Source organism: Canis aureus, chromosome 19, assembly GCF_053574225.1.
Source record: "Canis aureus isolate CA01 chromosome 19, VMU_Caureus_v.1.0, whole genome shotgun sequence".
In the NCBI taxonomy this organism is placed as follows: Eukaryota; Metazoa; Chordata; class Mammalia; order Carnivora; family Canidae; genus Canis; species Canis aureus.
This window is the reverse complement of record NC_135629.1, coordinates 34752985-34771496: the sequence shown is the minus strand read 5'-3', so window position 1 is coordinate 34771496 and position 18512 is coordinate 34752985. Positions and strand designations below refer to the sequence as shown.

The 18512-nt window shown below is 36.3% G+C and overlaps 1 protein-coding gene across 5 annotated transcripts in view; it reads right to left on the bottom strand.

Annotated features, from left to right (window-relative positions):
- Nucleotides 1-17979, bottom strand: part of TASOR (transcription activation suppressor) — a 48374-nt gene extending 30395 nt beyond the window's left edge. For 2 of the 5 annotated variants that reach the window (XM_077858447.1, XM_077858449.1), the window contains exons 1-8: nucleotides 17390-17979; nucleotides 9178-9323; nucleotides 7210-7302; nucleotides 6487-6559; nucleotides 5956-6047; nucleotides 5316-5477; nucleotides 2749-2873; nucleotides 611-642 (exon numbers count right to left, since the gene is read on the bottom strand). In XM_077858447.1, the coding sequence (XP_077714573.1) occupies nucleotides 611-642; nucleotides 2749-2873; nucleotides 5316-5477; nucleotides 5956-6047; nucleotides 6487-6559; nucleotides 7210-7302; nucleotides 9178-9323; nucleotides 17390-17732 (1066 nt within the window). In that variant the 5' untranslated portion in view covers nucleotides 17733-17979. The remainder of the gene's footprint in view (nucleotides 1-610; nucleotides 643-2748; nucleotides 2874-5315; nucleotides 5478-5955; nucleotides 6048-6486; nucleotides 6560-7209; nucleotides 7303-9177; nucleotides 9324-17389) is intronic. The other 3 variants (XM_077858445.1, XM_077858446.1, XM_077858448.1) reach the window with 2 other exon arrangements.
- Nucleotides 17980-18512: the final 533 nt, after the last annotated feature.

The window sequence follows — 18512 nt, the reverse complement described above, 5'->3', positions numbered from 1 at the left end:
AATAAACCCCATGACATTTCTATTTACAAGAGAATAGAAATATTAGGATTTTTCTTTCAGTATTTTTTCCTTCACATGGTTATTTCAGGTCCAAAAAATAACAAATATGTCTAAATGTCTTCATATCTGAAAGTTTAAGATCAAAGACAATATATTTAGTGCCCTCATTTCCCCCAAAGACAACTGTATTAAATCCAGTTAACTACATGAATTCCTACAGCATCTCATACCCTATACTTACTCTCTTTTCATTGTGGAGAAACTGAATGACAGAAAATGTCAGTATTGTTTTTAATCTTCTCTAGGTCTTCTAAATCCTAAACCTCTGATAAACATAGATTTTAAAAAGCTGAGTTGCGAAGCTTGTTTATTTTTTTACCTTTGTCAAAGTGTTAAAATCCTTTGGACTATTCATAGTATTAGTAGCTTCTCAAACGAGACCTTATGCTTGAACAACCAAATGTTGATGCTACATCATAACATGGCCTCAGCCCTTTTTCAGACTTTGCAAATTTTTGTTCATTATAAATAAAAAGAACACTTATTTCTTATTCTATGTACTTATTTTTTCAATTTAAAAAATTGAAGGAAAGAAATAAAAGAATCTTACCTGTGTTTCTATCTGCATTGAAACTGTTAGATCTGTAAATAAATTTTTTAAAAAAATTACTGATTGGTAACAACAAGAAGGTTAACACTCAGGACCTTGACTAAGTGCTACTTTTAGTAGTGTAACGTATAGGAAAATTAAGTCCTTCATCCAAGTATGAAGAACATATTAACTACTTATTGCAACATTTAATAGATCTAAGTCCACATGAAGAAAACAGTTACCTACTTGGATCAAATTACTGTATCTGTCCAAATTTATGGGAGCTATTTTTCTCAAAAATAGTCATCAGGAGAGAATAGAGTCCATTAAAGTCTCTGAATTATTTTAATGATGAGATTTGAAGAAATAGCCTCCATATATATTTAAACTGATTTATTAAATATTAAATGTTTGGGCAGCCCTGGTGGCTCAGCGGTTTAGCACCGCCTTCAGCCCAGGGCGAAATCCTGGAGACCCGGGATCGAGTCCCACGTCGGGCTCCCTGCGTGGATCCTGCTTCTCCCTCTGCCTGTGTCTCTGCCTCTCTCTCTCTCTCTCTCTCTCTCTCAGGAATAAATAAATAAAATATTTTTAAAAAATTAAATGTTTAATGTTAAATTAATTACAAGTTAAACCTATTCAATAAATATTTGCCAAGCTCCTATTATTTACCAGGCACAGTTCTAGGTAATAGATTACCAGGATGAAAAATGCCCCTACCTTCACACAGTTAACAATTTCATGAAGACAGACAACAATCAAAAATTAAGTATATAGTTTACCAGACAATGATGGTTTTAAGTGCTATGGAGAAAAAAGCAACTAAAGGTATGGGGTTAAAAATAAGAATCATGGAAGACCTCAATGATAAGGAGAGATCTGATAAAAGTGTTAAGTGTAAATGATGCCGCTAATTGGCAAGAGAACAGCAAATGCAGAGGCCTTGTGGCAGAAGCATTCATGGCAGCATTCAATGTACAGCAAGAATGTTTAATCAATGCTCGTTTTAAATGATATAGAGATCAAAAGATGGAATCAAAGAAGAGGCAAAGAAAATTAGCAGATAGTTACTATTCCTAGAAGTATGGCCTCATAATTAAGTGCTGGGTGTCTTTTAAAGATTACTGTTGAAAGGCACTATTGTAAATACATCATGGAAATCATAAATACAGAGCCACAAGAAAAATGAAAATCACAAGTGTCTAGATGTCATATGAATTGCTACTTATGGCTATGGATGGATGGTTACCAGGGCTATTTGCTGACATGAAAAAAAAAAAGTGCTGGATCTCAACTTAAATGAAGACAAGATAATGTGATCTGGAAAACCAATGAAAAGACTGACCTCAAAAATACATGTATTTCAAAAAAAAAAAAATATATATATATGTATTTCATGAAATGTGGCTTTTTAAAACAGTATTTCTAAGTAAGTATCAACTTCACCAACATTTTTCTGAAATCACCACATGGGAAAAAAATAAGGGAAACTGCTTTATATTTGGTCACTTTACATTAGAGCTTGTAAGAAATCATCAGTGATTCTCAATTCATTAAAAATTAGAATCAGGGATCCCTGGGTGGCACAGCGGTTTGGCACCTGCCTTTGGCCCAGGGCGCGATCCCGGAGACCCGGGATCGAATCCCACATCGGGCTCCCGGTGCATGGAGCCTGCTTCTCCCTCTGCCTGTGTCTCTGCCTCTCTCTCTCTCTGTGTGACTATCATAAATAAATAAAAAAAAAAATTAAAAAAAAAATTAGAATCACATACAAGCTTTAAAAATTATCAATGCCTAGCCTCCTTAATAAACATTTGATTTAATCGTTTGAGATGGGACTCGAGCATCTTTTGTAGAAGCTCGCCATTTCTAGGAGAGCTAATACATAAAACTTCACTTTTAAAAACTGCATTTTACTCAACTATACAAATCTTTAATATCAAGAAAAAAGGTTAACTGGTCAAGTTTAAGTAAATTGTAGTTTGTATCTCCACATAAATTATGTTCTCCACACTGACCTTTAAAAAGTCATCATGAACACTCATGCATCTAATTAATTGCAAGGTAAGAAAAAAATGGGAAGAAAATACAGTGTGCAGCAGGGCAGGACATGTAAAATAATATTCTGGATGATGTCTAAAACTCATGAGTCTTACCTTGATGAAGGCACAAACTTTGGAGTTTGTATATCATCTTTGTATGTAAATGATACAACTGCATATGGACACACGTGTCTTGGTCTTCGCCTGAGTTCATCAAAGCTATACTCATAAAAATAATACTAAAAATAAGAGAGTGCAAAATTAACTTCTGTAAGAAGACAAAATGTACACAGTGGAATCTTTATCTGCCTGATTTCTGAGAAATGTAACACTACTTAAAAGTACCTCTAAAGAAACTATCTTTAAGCACTGTTTGCCAATATATTTAAAATAATTTGCACTTTATATTTTGATATAATATATTCTGCTTTTGTTTGTATGTACGTACCTATCTATCTTAGATGCACTAAAAGCTTAATTCTGAAGAGCTGACCGCTGGGAATGTGCAACAAATTTCCTCATAAAAATGTTACAACTGGGGGAACCTGGGTGACTCACTGGTTGAGCATCTGCCTTTGGCTCAGGTTGTGATCCCGGAGTCCTGGGATCGAGTCCCGCATCAGGCTTGCTGCAGGGAGCCTGTTTTTCCCTCTGCCTATGTCTCTGCCTCCCTCTCTCATGAATAAATAAATAAAATCTTAAAAAAATAAGTACAAATGAACATCTGTAACCTCCCAAGTCAGCCCAGAAATGTCATTTTGATACAAAAAAGTAAAATGCTAAACAACCTCAACCAAAATCTAGCATTTTGTTATTTCAAAATAAAAACATAGTATCGGTTCCAACTACAGACCAAGCAGCAAAGAGGAGGTGGAAGAGATTATGAATGCAGGTGACAAAGGTAGTTCATTCTCTTCTTACTACCCATCTGCCTCTCCCCTTCACCTATTCACAACATTAGGGTTTTGTGACTTGCGGACTAGTGATTTTCATTAAAAAGAATGCCCTAGTTTATGAACAAAGCCTTGTCCGTCAAAGTCCATTTCCTTGGGAAACTAACAATTGCAGTAATGTTGCTGCTTTAAAAATGCCTGGAAATTTTTTGGAAACATCAAGCCAGTTTACAAGTTCTGCTAGAAAAAAACATACTACTTAAAAAAAAGAAAGAAAAGAAAAAGAAAAACCTACTGCTACCTTCTGAAACTACTGTCCAGAAGATAATCAAATGAGCCATCCCAGAAGACTTTAGTGAATATAATTTTTTGCTAAAAGCCTCCCTGAGTATTAAGAGTCAACTATACTACAATTAAAAAAAAGGTTTCGGGCAGCCCAGGTGGCTCAGCGGTTTAGCACCGCCTTCAGCCCAGGACCTGATCCTGGAGACCTGGGATCGAGTCCCGTGTCGGGCTCCCTGCATGGAGCCTGCTTCTCCCTCTGCCTATGTCTCTCATGAATAAATAAATAAAATATTTAAAAAAAAAAAAAGGTTTCACTTACAACTGTTTTTTAAAAAAAGGAGCAAGAATAAATTTTATTTTAAATAAATATAGATTAAAGAAAAAATAAAAAAAAAACATTTCCAGGGGGGTTAACATACCACTTTCTTCCCAACCAATCCATCTATACACACTTTTTAGAAGTGTTAAAAAAAAAAAAAAAAAAAAAAAAACAGTCGATACTTCATACACTTTATACAGTAGCCCCCCATCCCCATATATGCAGTTTCACTTTCTAGTTTCAGCTTCTGTGGGTAACCATAGTCCAGAAGCAGAGGTTTCTCCTTCTGACAAATGGTCAGAAGGTCAAGAGTAGCCTAATACTATACCATACGGCCTATGTCATTCATTTTACTTCATCCCATCACACAGGCATTTTATAATCTCACATCACCACAAAGGTAAATAGCACAATGAGATTCTGAGAGACCACAATAATTTGTATTATAGTATAATTGTTCTCTCTTAATGTTACTGTGATTAATCTCTTACTGTTCCTAATTTGTAAATTAAACTTTATCATAGGTATGCAGGCATAGGAAAAACATTATACATACAGAGTTCAGTACTATATGTGGTTTCAGGCACCCACTGGGAGCCTTGGAACATATCCCTGAGGATAAGGGGGGACTGTTGTCAAAGATCATATAAAAACAATGACTAAAATTAGACAAATACACACTTCACTGTATATCAACTGTAACTGAATAAAGCTTAAAATTTAACTCTAAGTTTGCATCTTAGAAAAATGTTAATAAAAATAAAAAATATCTATCAAATCAATAGTATAGTATTACATGAATTAAGGTAATTCAAGGGGCTTCAACTTTACCTTGAAAGATGAGTAGTATTTTATTAGGCAGGAGATCTTTCTAGACCAGGATTTAGGCCAAGAGAAGCCACAGCTTCAAAATGAAATGAGGCATGTTGAGGGCAGCAATCATACAAAATACCAGGTTGGAAGAAAGAACTAGACTACGGAATCTCAATATTATTACTCTTAAGTCTGGGGAGCCACGATATGTGAAAATACTAAACAAACAGGAGCGAGAGACACTTAAGTCTGGTGGTAGTATAAGGAAACCAGAGGTTGACTGGTGTGGTGGCAAAAGGTACATAAAGAGATACATTTTACAGTATTTGGTGACAAAGAGATATGAAGTCATAATGAATCCAGGCACCTACCTGAGTAAGTTCATAGGCTCTGTAAGCCAAAAGTGATGTAATTCTATTGGCATTCTTTGACACATGACATTCATGCTTTGGTGTTGGGTCCAAAGCACTTTTATTTAATATAGATTCCAAACTTTTTACACCCATGGGGTCGTATATACTCTTTATTTTACCCTAAAATAGACAAAACCTTTTAAGTCCACCTAAACTTAATTAACAACTACACAACATTATAAAATACTGCTGTGAATATAGATCACCTATGACAACAGCTCTTTTCTTTAAGAGCTGGTAACATTCAACACCTTTTACCAATGTTGGAGCAGTAAAAATAAATAATAAAAATCAACCATGGGGAAAAAAAGTGCTGTAGTGCTGTTCAAATATGCTTAATAACAAGGAAATAAAAATTGCATTTACAATACTGTTCATTAGCCTAAATGATATTACCAACATATTACCCTCTTCATTCTTCTCTTTGGAAAGGAAGCCAAATAGATCAAAGATAGCAAACCACTCTTGGAAATATCTCTATATACTAAACTAAGCAAGGACTGATTTTAATTTAATTGAACTCTTAAAAAGATAGGACCAACTAAAATCAAAATCAAATGTTGTTCTTGATATATGAAAATGTAAATGTTAAAATTACCTTCATTATTTTAAAAATAACAACATCGCCCACTGCCCCAGCTTCCAAAGGATTAGCTTGTAATAAATCAGCATACCTAGAAAGATAGATACCTAGTGAAGAGGAAAAATTAAAGAATCTGAATAAGAGCACAAATACAAAAAAGAAAATCCAAACATTTAACCTAATGATAAGAGATAAAAGGTATGACACCTTTTTTCAAAAAAATGTAATGATAGTGAAGATTAGCTGATATTTAACCAAAGCAAAACATCAAAAAAAAAAAAAAAAAAAAAAACCCAGAAACATCAAACGAACCAAATTTCTCAAAATCACCAGGACTGACTTTAAAAAAAATCTCTGATCAATTTGAAGTATGCAAAATCAGAAACAAAGGGCAAAACTGATTTTACATCGCAGAACCTGAAACTATCCTCCTTTTCTGGAAACAGGACAAAGTGTATATGAATTTAATTTTAAGTAATGCAGTAAAATTAAGTAATATATGTTTAAATGGCAACTTAATAGTAGATAAATGAAAAAAAAAATTACCCATGGAAGGACTGCCAAGAATTGTTATTTTGGACTGGCCAACCTGTAATCCTTTTTCACATATGCTTTGAACCTAAATAAACAAAACACTTCATCTCACAATCATAATAGATAAAAAAGTGAACAGATAATTTGCAAACTTGCACTAAATAAAAGCCAAGCTTCTGAACTATGTAAGTTCTGCATTACAGAAATTTTATATATATATATAACAGTTTATAACTAAATATCAATGTGAAACTGGCTTATGCTTCCAATGTAACCAGAGCTGGAATCCATTTTTGTTTATACTAGGTGTGACAGTCAGAATTCATGCCACTCACATATATAAACACCCCTTTTTAGATAGCATTAGACTGGCAAAATATTTAAATAAAAAGTAACTCCAACTAAACATCTTTAATTGAAGGAGAAAAAAAAGTTCCCATCACATATTAACAATACAGACGATAAAATTAATAAAAGAAAAATTATTCATGATCAAGCACATCCTAGGAAAAGAATATAGGTTTGGTCAGAGAAAAACTAAGCATATTTGAAAAGCAAATTACTTGACAATGAAATATCTTGCCCTACTAAATCATCTCTTTCATTTATATATATATCATTTATACTAATTTATAAAATAGTTTATGATTATTAAGTGTATTATTACATTGCAAAATTAGTAACTTACAATGGAAACATCTTCAAATGATTTTTTTATAAAATGAGTTCACCCACCTGGTATCGATCAACCATAAGAAATGCATAGGATTCTGAAAGTTCTTTATCTAAACGACCATCAAACTTCAGTTCTCTTCGCTTTTCTGTGAACTAAATGAAACTAAATCTGTAACAACTCCTTAAGTATGTTATGTCTTTCAAGCTAAGAGCTTCAGTAATTTTACTTCTAAGAAATCCCAAATGTAACCAAAGCACAAATTATCTTTTCTCTCCCTGTAATTTCTGTGCTTCAATTTTTTTCTCCATTATAACTAGCTCTGTACCTCATAATAATCGGATAAAATCAGATAAGCATTTAGTGCTTATCAATTTTAACTAAATTTCTACGAAGATTTTACCATATTCCAACTCTCCCACAGATTTTTTTAAGATTTTTTTTTTTTAAATTCATGAGAGACACACAGAGAGAGAGGCAGAGACACAGGCAGAGGGAGAAGCAGGCTCCACTGCAGGGAGCCTGACGTGGGACTCGAACCTGGGTCTCCAGGATCACACCCCGGGCCAAAGGCGGCGCTAAACCACTGAGCCACCGGAGCTGCCCCTCTCCCACAGATTTTTAAGTTCATATTTTAGTTACCTTTGGATCTCTCACTTTACTTGACATGATGCACTGCATACAGTAGGTGGTTTAATAAATCTCTGCTGAATGAGTATAAACTCCACTTCTGGACTATAAACTCAATTAGGACAAGGAAAAATGTTTCGTTTCTTTATAACTATATTCTCAATGCCAACTACATAAGATGTGCTCCATACATATTGCCAGGATAAAACTACTTTGTCTAAGTATAAATGAACTGCATGTCGCCTAAAACTGTTGACTTTCACTTTTAGATACAAGCAAATAGATATATATTCAAAATATGGAGCTCACATCTAGTAGATTTATATGCAGTATTCAGACCATTACTGATGTTCAGTAATATAATTAATGAATCATTACACTAAATTTTCATATGAACTTAATAAATAACCCCTATCGGGATCCCTGGATGGCGCAGCGGTTTGGCGCCTGCCTTTGGCCCAGGGCGCGATCCTGGAGACCCGGGATCGAATCCCACATCGGGCTCCCGGTGCATGGAGCCTGCTTCTCCCTCTGCCTTTGTTTCTGGCTCTCTCTGTCTCTCAGTCTTTCATGAATAAATAAATAAATAAAATCTTTAAAAATAAATAAATAAATAAATAAATAACCCCTATCATACCATGAAATCACATCAAACTATCAAGGTTTTAAACTTCTCAGGGAGCCAGAAAGTTAACCACCAACTTTTTTTTTTTTTTTACCACCAACTTATTAAAAATACAAACTTAATAGTATTTCATGTGCATTAGAAAGCAATAAACAACCAAAAAAAAAAAAAAAGAAAGCAATAAACACATAAAATATTTCTAAACATCTCATTTATATTACCTCAGAATTATACATTCTGGCTTTTCCTAAAAATATTCTAATTTTTACATGAAACTTAAATTTACTATCTTATACACTTCGTTTCCACTTTTTCTTTTCTGTTCCTATTTTTTCATTAAGAATTTCTACTAGTGATATTAAGATAATTCAGCCACTAGGCAGTAAATGAGGGGAAAAATTAAAAATATCCTAAAAAAAAGTACGTATTTGATTTCATTATCTTCCAGTTTAGATGTAATATAGATTATAGATTTCATTTAATTAATACATACTTAAAAGAGCAAAGGGCCTTGTAAATTTATAATTAAGCCGTTATACAATAAGCTATTTCTATGCTTAAGATTTTATATAACTGAACATTAATTTATCACAACAGATAAACAGTGCTTTATCAATAATATTTAGAAGAAAAAAGATGTCATTTAAAATTTTTTTCCTTACCATAATTTGGTTTTCCTAAAAATTGGTGTGTTTAAAGAAAAGGAACATAAAACAACTTCCAGGCTATTAATTGCTTCTGAAGAATCTTACAATAAGCAAAATATAAAACCTACCTCCTTTTCCAAAAGTTCATTATGTATCAAGCAAGCACGTTTGTAGTTAAAATTTGTTACTGAGGTTGGTTCAAGGTAAGATGAATGGAGAATATTTAGAACATCTTCAAATTCTCGAGAGCCTGGAGTTAATGGCTGAAAAAGTGCTAAAACAAAAAAGACATTAATTTTAAGATTATTCCATCTTAAATGCAGTCTCTTACATTTTGTGGGTTTAATGTAACTTCTAATGAATTTGGAAAAAAAGGCATCAAGGCTATCTTTTTTAAATGATATGCCAAAGAGACACTTATCAAGTCAATGAAGAAAAATTACAATCAGTTGCCTACATTGACCAGTTCCTTCAGCAATGAGCATCTGGCATTACACATGCAGACAAGAGGTAAAAATTTTGCAAACCTTAAGAATGCTACATTAGGCAACCTAAATTGCTTAAAGACACTCATAAGAAAAAAACTTGTGCATATCCTCAACTTCTATTTTGTTACACTGAAATAGTATGTCTAGGGCCATTTACTTCAGCAAACTAAAAACTTACAGCATAAATGAATGCCTAAAAACATTTAAGACACTTAGATATCTATAAAATTATTCTATTTGGTTTTTAGTACTAAAGTTAGGATAAAATATGCTACATCCATTGGCTTCTTGTACACCAACATAAAGTAGTAGAACATTTATTATGAAACCTTAGTGAAATGGAAAGATGTAGAGCTTTGGAGTCAAGCCTGAACACAAATATCAAATCTAGCATTCACTAACTTTGTGGGAGAGTCTGAGTAAATCAATTAACCAAAAACAAGCTCAGTTCTCTCATCCGTAAAAAAGAACTCTAGCTATCCTAATAACCACTAAATTCTACATGCCACACAAGACAACACATGGAAAAAGCTCTAAGCATAACATCTGGCATAAAGACAATAAAAGTGTTTATTCTCCCCTCCTACAACTATTTCATACCCACATTTAATTTTTAAAATACTTAAAAGTCAAATATCCTATTTATTCTTGGATCAGTGGATTTCTGGCCTAATAATTTCAAATTTCCACTTTATGCATGAAATAGTTTAACTTACTAATAAATTTCAAAAGTTGACACATATGTTCTCCAAGCCACAAAAGGAACCACTTATATCTCACTGTATATAGAAGTATCCATAGAACTTATATTATCTTAACTTCTTTTGAGATACTATTTCTAAAGAGTCAATAAATGTCAAATTACCTTTAGGCTACTACTAAAAACAATGTCCTACTTGTACACATTCTTAAAAATACTAGACAGAGGCTAATAAACTGTTTATTGTACTTTCTATACATAGTATTAGGCTTTAAAGGATGTGATGTCAAATGACATATCCACTCATCTACCAAACTATGTATGTATTATAAAAGTGTCTGTAAAAAACTAACATTCAGTAACAAAATGTGCATAAAGGGTTCCTATTACTTTGGGATCCCACACTGAAATAAACCCAACATAATTATGATGCAAAAAAGATACTAAATAGGGGTAGCAGGAAAAAAATTCAAAAAGAACATACTATTAAAAACAAAAGGTGGGATCCCTGGGTGGCGCAGCAGTTTGGCGCCTGCCTTTGGCCCAGGGCGCGATCCTGGAGACCTGGGATCGAGTCCCACGTCCGGCTCCCGGTGCATGGAGCCTGCTTCTCCCTCTGCCTGTGTCTCTGCCTCTCTCTGTGTGTGACTATCATAAATAAATAAAAATTAAAAAAAAAAAAAGGTGTCCTGTAATCAAATTTGTAGCATGTACTTGATAATTTATTGACTTTTAAGGTCCATATGAGCAAGACCTGTATCTGCTTTGTTCTTTACTCTATCTTTATGATATGCTAATCGCTGGAACTATGAACACTGGGCCTAAGTAAACTGAATAAGTTGGTAAGGAAAACAAGAATAAGCTTTGTAAAAGATTTTTAAAACTGAATACAAATATATCCTACAACTACTGAAGTATCATGGCTGTCATCTTAAATTCTCAAATTCAACAATTCAGTAATATGTAAAACAAAATGAAAGCTCCAGAGGAGGAAATACATCCTTATTCAAATGTTTTACAGAATATGGTTGGGAAAAACATCTTTGTGACTGTTCCCAACTAAATTGGGAAAAACTTGGCAAGGAAAACAGCATGTGAAATAGTCTTTATAGACTTTCACATAAAAAACGGGTGAAGTATGATTTTTAAAATTGCATTTTATGCAGACTGATTTTTGTTTCTAACAAAGTGTCTTCAGACATCTAAAATGCTCCCCCTGAAAGTACCATATGGCTTTAAACTTCTATGAAATTTTACACGCCTACATAAATTATTTTCCTTACCTAAGCTGTCCCAATACTACTTTCACCACTGACCCAATAAGTGAAAAATTAAATCATATAAATTTATGTAGAAATTAACATTCCGATTCTCTGAGAAGTACTTAACAGTTGTTTCATTCCAAAGTATGTCCTACAATCATGTCAAATGTACTTAAGTAGACTGCCGAGGAAAAATAATTATGTATGAAAATATACAAAAAGATGCCTGTGTCCTAGGTATATTTCAAATGACTCCATTGGCTTTACTACTTAGGCCAGTAGAACTTTTTTCCCTTCCCAGTTATCATTTCCACAAAAATAACTATTTTTAAGGATTTCAAATCAATGTGCTGGTAATAATTAGAAATTTAACGAATTTATGTTCTGAATGTACATTCCCTAGTGGCCTATTTTGTACTTCATAATCCTCTTATACTGCACATCCTTTGGTCACTTCTCTTAAAGAAAACACATATGTATCATAATCTTATTATGGGCCATTATTTGAGGCAATAATAATCAACTCTGATTATCCAAATGGGGAACAGAACATTTTACATGGTAATTATTTAACTTAAGAAAGTCATATCAAATACATTGTTCTCTGGATTCTGACAATTACTGAGTCTAACCATTAGTGGGTCACTATCACTATTCAGATACTATACTAAGTGCTTTGCATGCATTATCTCATTTAGTCATTAAAACCAGCTCATGAAATTTGATTATATTCATTTTACAAATGAACCTAACAGCTATAGCAGTCCGAGGTTACAGTTAATGAATAAATAGGACAGGTAAGATTCAAATTCAGGCCACTTAGCTCCAAATTTTGTATCCTGAACTCTTAAGATTTATGTGTGTATACACAAGAGCTGAAACTAATCATTACAGAGCTGGAAAAAAACGGTTTTCTCATTTTAGGCCAAGAAATCATATATAACACTAGACACAGGAAGTTAGGTGTAAAAGGAAATGAACTTGATGTCCAGTATTATGCTCTACCTTCTTATTGTCTCTTCTGTCAAATCTTATTTTTTTCTCATTTTAATGCATTTAACAGGGCCAAAAGCCATCACACTCTTTTGGTTCATAAAGGTTAAATAGTTACTCCACACATTGAGAAACATAATTTTTCTTTACAGGACTTCCATCAAATACATGTTAAACACAGGACTAATGAGTTGACTTTCATAATTCACAAGATCTCCTTATTGACAAAATTGATTATAGACGTTTTATGGGACGGAGCGCAGATTTAGAAAGACAATAAGACAATAATTCAGACAAGGAAAATTAGAACTGGATTTCAGATCTCCTGATTCTATACTATCCATACTATCATTAATCATTTTTCCTTATAACTGGTAGCTTACAAAATATTTAATTTGTTATAATTTAAGTAGTTGGAATAGATATAAAATATAGGTCACAAAACAGCTTGGTTCCTTACTCAAAGGAACATTTTTTTCAATTACTTTTACCAATTTATTTAGTTCAATACCATGTATTGTGTATATGTAAAACAAAAAAATCATGTAAACATATATACAAAACAAGCTAACTTTTTATATATGTTTTTAAAGATTTTATTTTTATTTACTCATGAGAGACATGGAGGGAGGCAAAGACATAGGAAGAGGGAGAAGCAGGCTCCCTCAGGGAAGCCTGATACAGGACTCAATCCCAGGACCCTGGGATCATGATCTGAGCCAAAGACAGACGCTCAACCACTGAGCCACCCAGGTGCCCCACAAACTAACTTCTTAAATAAAAACCACTGTTACCAAAACATACAAAAAAGACAATGTGAAATACACATTCCAATTTAAAGTAACTAATTCATGGAAGAAAAGGAAATAGCCAGGAGTGGGATGTGGATCATGTAGGTTCTACAATTCTCTGAATTCATTTCTCTGAGGTCTACTGGTGATTAAAATACAACAAATACCCATGTTCCTTCCAATATTTACTTAAAAGATTTTAAAAATAATTTCTCTTCAGTCTAATAAAATTGCTACAGACATAATACTTACAGAATGGAGTTTCATCTCTAAATCAAGATTGAACATAGGAGGGCACTTGGGTGGCTCAGGAGGTTAAGCGTCTGCCTTTGGCTCAAGTCATGATTCCAGGTTCCTGGGATCAAACCTGGCATAGGGTCCCCTGCACAGCAGGGAGTCTGCTTCTCCTTCTCCCTCTCCCTCTGCTCCTCCCCCTCCCACTGTTGCACTCTCTCATTCTCTAATAAATAAAATCTTTAAATAAAAAGATTGAACATAGTACAAATAAGAATATGATGACTATGCTGGCAGAGATCTAGAGAGACAAATACAAATATAAAACTATTGACTTTTTCTGGCCTGAGGAATAAATCAAAGAAAACTGTACTTCTATTACTTAGAATTTATACACACCTACCAAATGTTTTATATGGATGACCGGATTCTGCCTGTACTTGCCTGCTTACTTCTATACAGAGAAATCTATGGTACTTAGAACCCAATCATTCATGTACAACTACGGAAACACCATACAAATATCCTTAAAGGAGACTTTGCCCCAAAGTCTTCAAAAGCTGCAAATTTTGTGGGGAAAAGATGGGTGTTGGAGAGAATTAGCCATTTATCCTGCTAGACTAGACCAGTATGGATGCAAGTACATGAGCAGTTAGTCTTGTGCCCTATAGAAAACATTAACCAATAAACATTTTCCAGAAACTGAATCATCACTATTTCCCCCAAGAACTTTGGAAGGAAAAATTATATCAAATTACCAATTTTAATTTACTTTTAAATGACTTATAGTATTAGAGTTAAAAAAAAAGAAAGAATGAAACCTCTACTGACAAAATGCAATTATACAATTTGGTTAAATGTTAGAACAGTGCCTGTTTACGCTATAGAAAATAGCCCAGCTGATAAACAACACAACACACATCAAAGAGTAAATTTTACTCTTCCAGTCGATAGTTATGTCACTTAATCTGTCACTGATTAAATGTGTTAATTTCATAATAAACACACTTTCTGAATCTCAAAATACCCCAGAGATGAAGACATACTAAATATTTCTAAATTTAACAGAGGTTAAAAAAATTTTAATAAGTCAGATCAAAAGCTAACAAAGACATTTATATTATAAAAAAAGAAGTCTTGCTACAGTTTTAGTGTTAACTACTAGACACCTAAGTTCAAAATCCAATTCTACCTTTTACTAGCTATATGACCTTGAGCCAGGTTTTTAACTTCTCAATACTTCGGTTTCCTCATCTGTAAAATGGGAATACCTACTACAGAGTTGTTGAGATTTAGTTAGTATGTGTAAATTGCTTTAAACAATGCTTACAACTTACTAAGCACTACAAAGTGTTTGCCAATGTTATTAATTAGAACGGCAGTATTCTGGGTGTTATGTTATCGTCAAGACCAAGAAAACTTTGAGTCAGCAAGTTGTACTCACATAGTATTTAAGATACCCAAAATAATCAAGTCATAATGTTAAGTTTCACTGGAAAAGCACAGTCACAAGCAAAGTTCTGCCATATTAAAATATGAATGCAAAAGAATCTCTGATACTGAAAGGTTCAGAGGTATTTCTGAAAATGATCTAACATTTGCGCTAAAAGATTCAAATGACCACTACTGATATCCAGCCAAATCCGGTGCATAAAGTGATACCTTTCAAGAGGTGATTTGGGGATGAAGTGTGAAACTAGCAGCGCCTGCTATAGTATTTCTAATAAAGCTTTTTTTTTTTTTTTTTTTAAATAATGCAATTTCAATTTTCCTATTAAACTCTATCGGCAAGCACTAACTTCTTCCAGCTCAAACAGGACAAAGTCTGTGGTGGTAAAATAGCTGCTTATTTAAAGTTTTAAAAGCTTTATTTAAATCGTTACTGCATTACTTGAACAGCTGCCGCTTAGTGCATAAATTATTTATTTTCACTCAACAGGAGAAAAGTCTGGTGTGTTTATTTTCCTTACCTATAACCTCCCTGACAAGACAAAGGTTGAGAACCCTTTGCCTCTAGTAAGTGAAAATAGAAAACATAAATCTTCCCCAAGGAGCATCAGACTCAGGGGAGAAAGCTAGGTTTTATATTTCCTAATTCCTCAATTATATCCACTTTTAGCATTCAAATAAAGCCTATTTTACAGCAACCTCTGGATTTACCTAATTAAAAAAAAAGAACATGTAAATACAGTGCACTTCAACATTTCCTGGTGACTTCCCTCATCTCAAACCAAACCATGAGGATTTCTACAACAATATTCTGGTCCTATCAAAAATTTAAAGATGGTAAATCTATGGTTTAGAATTATCATAAACCATATACTTGGGCACTTAAAAGATAAAAGAAAAAAAAAAAAAACGGGACTTCAAAATTATCAAGCTTGGAACAAAAAAGCTTCAATCTCCTACCTCCTCAGAGCCCACCCGAATGTACTTTAAACTTATTCTCTGCCAGTTGATAATTTAGGATGAGCATCTAACTTTCCTCATATAGAGGATACCATATATCTTAACTAAACCAAAGAATTGACTTTTACAAGTATCCTCTTGAACTCTACATCAATTCCCTTAAAAGATATTTCTAGAAACATTCCTCATGCTAGTGGACAAAGGTAACTTCATTTTTGTCAACATGGTTTCTCATACCAAGGATTTCCTTGGCTTCGTCATTGAAATAGAAATTAACAGTTTGACTTTATTTGTATATTACTGATAAAAGGCTCTAACAACTTCAGTTGTACAAATGGAGATGGTTAAGGACATGGAAAAAGGAAGCTCAGGCTTCATTCAAGATTCTAAGTCTTTACTATTATTTAAATTACAAATTAAAAAGTTTTCTGCAAATAATAAGAATTCCCATAATTTTCCAAAGTAAGTCATGAAAAACTGAACCACGCAGTACAACAGAGACTTTAAATTGACTAAATCCAGAACATCCCAAATCACTGGATAGTCAAAAATAGTACAATAGAAAACGATAATAGTAATTTCGATCTCCATTAGAAATGTGTCATAATATAGCATTAAGTTTTAAAAAGGTAAAAGTAGTTCATATAACTGTTCCTATGTTGGTTCCAAAAACTAGACTGGCCTTTTTATAAAAAGTTCTCTTGTCTGCAAGATCAAGTTGGTGACTCTTGGGCATAAGCTAACTTCCTATTTTTTTTTTTTTTTCCTTTCCAGAGGGAAATTACTGCACCAAGAACCTACCTTCCCATTCCTCTCAAATACAAGAGAAAACATTCTAAAGTTTGGATTTAAAGAGAGAGACCTATTTAATCTTACGCTTCAAAAACAAGGGGAAGAATCTACATGGAAATGAAGTGTGATGGAAAATAGCAGTGTGCATGGATCACATCTAATGGAGACTTCTAAACAAGGGGAGACGCTGACATCGAGCAAATTTCAAGTAGACACTTCTAGCTGAAGAAATTTCCATAGGGAGAAGCACTTGTGGTCCTCTGAATGCAATGGCCTTGGAGAAAGCCCCAGAATCCATGGCCACGAGCTATTTCCACAGTGAGACTTGTCAGAAGCATCCTTAGGAGGACACACCAGCTTCTGTGCCTTCAGGGGCTGGGAGGGAGGGGCGCCGAGCACCATCTTTCCTCTCTGGGAGCTGCAGCCTTACGGACAAGCTTCCAACCTGAGCTACTTCCAACTTCCGCGGGGACAGGGGGAGCAGGGGAGCGTGGTTCCACCGCTTTCCTCTCGCACCAGGCGCAGCAGCTGGGTGGCAGCGAGGGGAGGCGGCTGGCGCTGCATGCGTGTTTACGTGTCTCGGATGGGTGTGGGAAGAAGAGACAGAGAGGTTCTAATGAAAAGATGGAGGGGAGAGAGAAAGAGGGGTTGGGGAGGAGGGGAAGCACCACCTTTCTTTTCTCTGCTCTTCCTGGGGATCTGAAAACTCCTCCTAACGGGCCTCTCGGGCTCTTCGGGGCCTTTGAGCAGAGCGGCCGCGCCCGCCTCAGACGCGTCCTGAGGCTGCTCGTGGCTGACGCCCGGGGCGGCCGAGGCCGCAGCGGTCTCCTCAGGCCCGGCCCCGCCGCCGGGCTCCGCGATGCTGAGGCCGCCGCCGCCGCCGCCGCCGCCGCCATTTTGTGGGGAGGACTCAAGCTCCGGAAGCGCCAGCTTCATCTCGTCGTCCCCGCCGCCGCCACTTTCCCAGCTCGCGTCCGTCGGCGGAGAGGCCTCCGTCTCCCCACCAGTCGCCATCGCGCCGGCGTGAGGAGCTCCGGGAAGCTTCTGCCGGCAAGGTCGACGGGGGTGGGGGGGAAGGGGCGGCGGGCCGGCCTCGCCGCCGAGCTGCTCTCAGCCCACCCACCCCCTTCCCCCCGTGACCGCGGGCCGCGGTCCCGACCCAGCAGCCTCTGCGGGGGTCCCAAAGCTGGCGCCCCAACCGTGCTGGCCGGCCCCAGGAGCCGCTCCTCGCTCGGGCAGTTCTGCTGCCGGCCCCCGCCACTCAACGTGCTCGCGTCGGGGCCGGGAGGGGGCGGGGCCTCCGCGGGCCGCTCCGCCAATGGGGGCGCGGCGCCCGCTTCCGCGGGCGCGGATAGACGGCGCAGGGGGGCGGAGCCTCGGGGCGCCCGAGCCCGCCAAAAGGGGTGACGGCAACGCCCTGCCGATACCTCGACGCCGCGGCGGGCTCTGGGGGAGGCCGGGGCTGAAGGCCCGCCGCGAGCTCCCGGGCCGCTGCGGCCGGCGCTGCGGGGAGGGAGGCAAGCCTGGATGGCTCCCGCGGGCGCAGGCATCGCCTAACGTAGCAAGATAACCCCTTTGTCCGCACGCACGGGCTTCCTCCACCAAAAGAGCATTCAAGCAGCGGATGCCGGAGGAAACCCAGCCTTGTGAAATACTTGCGTGTGTATGGGGGCCTGGAGAGGAGATAAGACAAAGGACTGCTGCAACAACCACCTGAAAGCCTCTGGGCCCGGAGGTTGGGCCTTTCCCACCAGATCTTGCAACCCACCCCGCCCCCCTTTTATCTTAAAGAGT